Source organism: Macrobrachium rosenbergii, chromosome 46 (genome assembly GCF_040412425.1).
Source record: "Macrobrachium rosenbergii isolate ZJJX-2024 chromosome 46, ASM4041242v1, whole genome shotgun sequence".
NCBI lineage: Eukaryota > Metazoa > Arthropoda > Malacostraca > Decapoda > Palaemonidae > Macrobrachium > Macrobrachium rosenbergii.
Window position 1 is genome coordinate 49,992,195 of NC_089786.1, and position 7,818 is coordinate 50,000,012.

The 7,818-nt window shown below is 35.8% G+C and overlaps 1 protein-coding gene across 1 annotated transcript in view; it reads left to right on the plus strand.

Annotated features, from left to right (window-relative positions):
* The window catches only part of LOC136830079 (uncharacterized), an 80,532-nt gene extending 76,929 nt beyond the window's left edge, over nt 1–3,603 (plus strand). The window contains exons 3-5 of the mRNA XM_067089272.1: nt 300–374; nt 2,229–2,365; nt 2,960–3,603. Coding sequence (XP_066945373.1) covers nt 300–374; nt 2,229–2,365; nt 2,960–3,008 — 261 coding nt within the window. The 3' untranslated portion in view covers nt 3,009–3,603. The remainder of the gene's footprint in view (nt 1–299; nt 375–2,228; nt 2,366–2,959) is intronic.
* Nucleotides 3,604–7,818: the final 4,215 nt, after the last annotated feature.

Here is a 7,818-nt window from a genome sequence, read left to right on the forward strand (position 1 = left end):
TAGTTCTATTTCCACAGAGTCTTTTCCCCACATTTTCAAGGTTCAAAACATTACGAAACTTTGTCACACCACTATTCATTAGGTCCATTTCTTCAGTTCCAGAGAAGCTCATTCTTAATGATACAGAACCACTAATTAACAGTTCCACTTCCTTCACAGATCCACGACGTGCCCATTCATGAATGGACTGAACCACTGTTTAACAGTTTCGAAATATATCAGAACACTAATTAACAATTCCATTTCCCTAGTTTTGAAATATATCATATCACTAATTAACAGTTCCACTTCCTTCACAGTTCCGTGACGAGCCCATTCAGAAGTGGAGTCCCACCTACTTCGACAACTCCTTCGCTTACTATTACGACAAGAGGGTAAGTCTGAACAACGGCAGGTTAATAAAAAGAAAAGATTTCAGATATAACCTTTTGACATATAGTTTATAGTTTTCAAATAATATGACTTCTCTGAATAGACTTCAATGGCCGTGGTGTACAAAATAGCCTTGAATGTTTTCAGAAACGGCCTTGCAAAATTGTACTCATATAATATGACTTCTCTGAATAGACTTCAATGGCCGTGGTGTACAAAATAGCCTTGAATGTTTTCGAAAACAGCCTTGCAAAATTGTACTTATATAATATGATTTCTCTGAATAGACTTCAATGGCCGCGGTGTACAAAAGAGCCTTGGGTATTTTCAGAAACAACCTTGCAAAATTGGACTCAGATAATATGACTTCTCTGAATAGACTTCAATGGCCGTGATTTGTACAAAACAGCCTTGAATATTTTCAGAAACAGCCTTACAAAATTGTACTCAAATAACATGACTTCTCTGAATAGACTTCAATAGCCGTGGTGCATATATCAAATAGTCTTGAACAATATTTAGAAACAGCCTTGCAAAATTATACCCTCAGCCTCACGACAAAGTAATTTTGCCATCGAATATTTCACACTGGCAAATACAAGTAAACTTTCTAGCTGGGTTTCAGAAGAAAACACCCATTCTAACAAAATCCAAGCCTTAAAATAAAAAACAGGTAGCTGGGGGTCATAAGTCATTGCAGACACTGCTAAATAATACCTACAATAAGTAATGCAAGACATATCCAGCGTTAAACTTCTGGGTTTCAAAAAAAAAAAAAAAAAAAAAAAAAAAAATTCTAACTAAAAAAATCCAAGCCTTAAAAAAAATAAAGCCAGTCAGCTGATGACACAGAGACACATGCAGCGTTAAACTTTTGGGTTTCAAAACAAAAATCTAACTAAAAAAAAAAATCCAAGCCTAAAAAAAAAGCCAGGCAGCTGATGACACAACAGAGAACGGTTAATATCACCTGAACCAAGTCACGCAAGACATATCGTCCCTGTTTTGACGAACTGGCGAGCCCCATTACTTTCAACTAGCAGGGTTTTCCAGCCAAAGCGTCTCAGTTTTTATGTTCTATGCATTGGTTCTCAAACCGGGGGTAATTACCCCAGTGGGGGTAATGAAGCACTTTCTAAAAGTAATAGTTCTTTGGAATAAAATTCAGTAAATTTATAAATAATAAATAAATGTATAAATAAATTAATTATTAATAAATAATACAGAAGTAAATAGATTAATTCTTATCATAATTATGCAAGTTATACCCCAACATTCGTTTTCTTAGCCACGTAAAATAAAGCTAGTCCTTCGGGCCAGCCCTAGGAGAGCTGTTAATCAGCTCAGTGGTCTGGTTAAACTAAGAAATACTTTTTAACTTCTTCAATCCCGAAAGATAATAAAAATGCCATGAAGAGTCTTTGTGACAGGGGTAGGGGTAACGGTGATCTATCACACCACTGCCCGGGGTAACGATACCAAAAAATTTAAGAACCACTGCATAGTATATCAAGATTTCAGTTGTCTGCGTTGTCACACTTTCTTACCAAATTTCCACCCAAGATGAACTAATTAGAAACTCAGAATAATATCACAATCTTTGAAACCTGTTTTCTCAGAATGGGGGAAAAAATGGTTTACGACGTCAGTTCCTCAAACTAGGGGCGATATGCAGGGTCAATGCCCACAGTCACTGTCAAGACAGATTTCTTAAAGAAATCAATCACATCGCAAGGCACACTGTAAGCGTTAAACCCTAAACAGTTTGTGCAGGGCTGACATCTCTGCTCTTTCACAAGTAGTAACACCAAAACTTCAGAATCTTTCTGAAGGGCTAACATCTCTTTCACCTACAGGACGGGAGTGTCTGCGGCAGGGAGAACTCCCTCTGCGCCTCCGAGAGCAAGCTCACAGGCGAGATCATGACCGTCCGATGCTGCGGCGCCCTACAGTGCTTGCCCACGGGGCAAGCTCACACCTGCACTGATCCCAAGTAAGTTTCGAGAGTTCATACGAACACACACACACACACACACACACACACACGTATGCCCATGCAAGGAGTGAAGGTTAATAACACCCTCAAAAGCCGTTCCTTCTTTAATATGAAAATGGTGTAAAATATATATATATATATATATATATATATATATATATATACACATATGTGTCTGCGTGTGTGTGTTCTGCGTATGTTGTGTATATATATATATATATATATATATATATATATATATATATATATATATATATATATATAGAGAGAGAGAGAGAGAGAGAGAGAGAGAGAGAGAGAGAGAGAGAGAGAGAGAGAGAGAGAGAGAGAGAGAGCATGTATATAGCTAAGCATTTACCTATGTACCCGAAATAAAAACTCGTTAAAGTTATCTCTCAAACTGCTTTGATTCTCAAAAGTAAGAATTCATTCTCTAGACAACAAATTACTTCTGAGTATTGCCCGACAACCTATCAGCACATCACAAACAGCTTAAAATAAACAGCTCCCCAAGCAAGTGTTTACATCCTAACTGCACACTCTTCTCACCAGGCTTTTGTTTACAATCGATCTTCTCTCTCTGTCCCACAGAACGGCAGAGCTAGAGGAATCAGGCGTCTCCCCCAACTTCGACTTCTAAGCGAGCTAGCGAGGGGCGGCGGCCCCCGCCGTGATTCACTTCGGCCGAAGCCTGTGGCATCATCCGCTGCGGAATATTCGCGAAGCTCCTAAAATATTCGTGGTTCTCCAAGATATTCGTGAATCTTCTCTCTGTGTGTGTCTTCTTCTTTCGAAAGAGTCGACGTGCTATAATTGTCCCGCAAAGCTATACTAAGATATGTGTACAAATGCTTAGATAAATGTATAAAACGGAGATTTGTGTGTGTGTGTGTTTTGCATTCTATCTAGACTTCTAAACGTCATTTCATCCACATCGAATTCTGTTGTCTGCTACACAAAGTAACTCGCTGGAATTTATTTTTGTGTCGAAAGAAACAAAAAAGAAAAATTCCTTTTCATTAAATGTCAACAAAATATTTATACATTAGGTTTTTCTCCCAAATAAAAAATTCTCTACTAATACTAGACAGATTTTACACAAAAACTTAGACAGGTATAAGTACAGCAACTCTGACCCCACTTCCAAACTTTGCATAGAGATGATAAACTTGTGTCACACTGATATAATTTCAAGGGTTCATGCAATGAACAGACAATACACCTATACAACCCAATATAGTTTTCTTTACAACATTTTTGCAACCAACATGCAAGCAATGCATACAAGACAAATTATAGAGAGCTGTTTCCCGAACTACACATTGGACATGAATACATGTATGGCGTATTTAGAAACTATCACAAAGCCCTTACATAACTACGTGAACTGTATAAGTATTGCACAGAAAGGGACTTTATTCCAAAGTGAATAAACTCAAGCACGTGAAATGTAACACGTACTTCTTTCCCAGATGCATAGAATATGTATGAACGATACATGTAAACACATACCGGCATTGTTTCCTGAATTTATGCAATGGACGCGAACGAGACACGTTTGGCACATAGGCAAATGCTGCTATCTCGACTGTAAACATATGGCATGGGATGACCTTATGTTTCCAAGAAATTTCTCAGTGAAACAGAATTTTAATCAGACTTGGCATGCTGGCAAATTTTCCTAGATAATTTTGAAGAAGACGTGAACGGCACTTACAGATACTGCAATCGATCTGGTATGTTTATCAGCTTTCCAAATGGAGACGCGAGTCAGCAGTATTACGCAGCGTGCTAAAAAATTTAAAAGGCAGGGAAAGTTGTCTCTAAATGCTAATTAGTAATTTTCTGTGACATTTGACAAATGCTATCTTCTTATCACGTCTAGATAACGCTCCACGTCGGAAATTAATCGGTCAAGTCGCTGATTTCGTAAAATGCAGAGATAAATATTTTTGTAATCTTTTAATTCTATGATTTTCATTCATGTTCATTTTTGTTATTGCACTTTATCAAGACGATACCACTTGTACCGTTTTTAACTAACACCACTTCACTTTTTTTATTAATTAATCTTATCTATTGTGTTTTTTTTGTGTGTAATAGCACTGAACCTTTGTAGAAGTGTGTAGTACATCTTAGAAACGACGTCAGATTTGGTTCGCTAATTAATAAGCGAATGAATATGGATTACATTTAATAAAGTAAGTATGTATGTATGCATGTATATATAAATATATACATACATATATATATATATATATATATATATATATATATATATATATATATATATATATAGTCTCGGTAATTGGGCGGCTACTTGGAAATCTTAGCTTAATGATAAATAATATTGCCAAGACCAGGAAGAACATTCTTTATTACAAGCTTTCGAGGTATAAAACCTCATCATCAGGCTGAAAAAACCGACAAGGATGAGAATCAATAAAATGACAATAAAATGAATTGTCATAATAAATCTTCAGCAAAAATACTAACGAAATATAAAATGAACAAGTAAATACAAACTAAAAGGGTGAGACGTAAAATAACGAAAAATTAAAAACACAGACATAAAAACATGAAAATAAAACTATAGTGAAATGTAAACAAACTACCACTCACAAAGTAAAATATTTAACGACCTAATTGGGTACCTACTATGAAATTACACGATAGCTAGTTGAATACCAGACGAGTTGTTGTTCAATTCCGGCTTCATCTTTTTAATAGTCAGCGACTCTGAAATTAAAAGGTCCAGTCTGTTTGAACAAAAAGACAGTACCCGAAAATCCAGGTCAGTGAAAGGATGGTCCTGTGCTAAACTGTGTTCTCTAATGGCAGAAAAGGGTGGTTTTACAATAAGATCACTTTTGAGAGAGAAGCCTACTCTGCCTGTGGACCTTAATTCCTGTGTCGTTTACTTGTTCACTTGTTCGCAGTGTGGTCTGCGATACGTGGGATCTAGTTCCCGCTGGCTCAGACACAGAATTTTGGAACACAGAGGTCTTTCTATTAGAACTAGGTTTCCCCTTTCCAAACCACCCTTTTCTGCCATTAGAGAACACAGTTTAGCACAGGACCATCCTTTCACTGACCTGGATTTTCGGGTACTGTCTTTTTGTTCAAACAGACTGGACCTTTTAATTTCAGAGTCGCTGACTATTAAAAAGATGAAGCCGGAATTGAACAACAACTCGTCTGGTATTCAACTAGCTATCGTGTAATTTCATAGTAGGTACCCAATTAGGTCGTTAAATATTTTACTTTGTGAGTGGTAGTTTGTTTACATTTCACTATAGTTTTATTTTCATGTTTTTATGTCTGTGTTTTTAATTTTCGTTATTTTACGTCTCACCCTTTTAGTTTGTATTTACTTGTTCATTTTATATTTCGTTAGTATTTTTGCTGAAGATTTATTATGACAATTCATTTTATTGTCATTTTATTGATTCTCATCCTTGTCGGTTTTTTCAGCCTGATGATGAGGTTTTATACCTCGAAAGCTTGTAATAAAGAATGTTCTTCCTGGTCTTGGCAATATTATTTATCATTAAGCTATATATATATATATATATATATATATATATATATATATGTATGTATGTGTATATATACTATATATATATATATATATATATATATATATATATATATATATATATATTACAACATACACACACACGTATACCTCTCTATTAGCAGGAAAGAAAACGCTTTCAGAAACTTCACGCTGACATAAACGATAAGCGATAACCGGTCATCAATATTGAAAAGTTCTGAAAAGAAGAGAAATTGCTTCAAAAGGGAAGCCTTTGTGGGAAATAGCTTTTAAAAGCCAACACCCTCCCCTCCCCCAACCGCCTCCCACCCCCCAACGAGCCAAGAAAGTGTCACTGGCGGAGAAATAGCGCTGACGGGGCTCGCTTAAAATGTTTAGCGTGGTGGGAAATGGCGCCTGGGATTAATTCCGTGACCTAGCTTGACCTTTTGTGCCATAGTATTTTTTTTCTTAAACTCTGTACTAAAATTGATCGAATAAAAACAAATTGATAAAATAATTCGGTTGATCTAATCATCAAGATAATTGACAGTTATTTATGCTTTCGTTTCCCGTGTTAAATAAACAAACTGGCAGCTTGTTCACTGTAATCTTATGAATCTTCTTGAAAATAATATAATAAAACTTATTTTCACAGTTCATAATAATCTTATGACTCTTCTTGAAAATAGTACATTAAAATTTATTTTCATAATTTACGTAAAAATATTCCATTCTCATTCTTCCAGATTTTCAAACCATACTTTCTTTAGTAAATTTACATTTCGTCATCACATCATACAGACAAGCTTTGATAAACTACTATCAGTAGTTGAGATACGTGCCAAATATCTTCTGGAGAATAATAGCATTAGTAATAGTAGCCGAGGCACAAACATTAGCACCGGTCACAATACTACCAGCACCGATAGTAGTCACAGTAGCAAGTGCTCACTGCTAATATGAAACATAACGCCTTGATGGGTTTCATTTGATTTCCCCAGATTCTACGATTTTTCATTACGATCACATTTCTTCTTTAGGTTCCTCTACGTTCACTTCTCGCCAGCAGAAAGTTTTAATACTCATGGGAGCTAGGCTACTAGTATTAGTATTAGTGCTCACAATGTGAGTACAGTCTCACAGAACAGCCTGCAGACTTACTCCAAGAGAACTGACCTCATAGTCAAACATCTGAAAGCAATCAATCCTTACGCTAATTTTGGAATACTGCATTGAGTCTGAAGCTAATTTTCAGGCCCCTGATAACATCATAGTCAGTTCCATGTGTTTTGATTAAGCTAAAAGTCAGATTTAATTTATTGGATTAAGACTTAAGGCAACTTAGCCTAAAGACAATCAAGGGACCCCGGACTAAGCCTGAAGCTCATTCATTAGATCCTTGACTAAGCCTGAAGACAATTCATAAGATCCTTAACTCAGCCAAAACAGTTTTCTTTTTGAGCCTGGATTAAGACTGGACTCAATTTTGACAGCTTGAATTCAATCTCGGGACAGTTTTGGTGCCATGGTTTTATTAAGACATCGACTAATTTTATTAATTTATTTTTCTTTTTTTTAATAAGTGAGCTCTTTTCTTTCTGTATTTCCCTTTACCTTCTCTTACCTCCTAATGAACACCATATTCTTTGGAAGCTTGAATTTCAAGTCAATGGCCCCTTTGGTGGGCTTGTTCCATATGAACAGGGTTCATGTCCTGATTAATAATAATAATAATAATAATAATAATAATAATAATAATAATAATAATAATAATAATAATAATAATAATAATACGGGGTAAACCGGAAACTCATAATATGACGCTGCACTAAGAGTCAAGTCAGTTCTTTACAAATTTTGCTATTCGCCTAATGACGTTGTCATTCGTATCAACCCATCTGTCAACAAT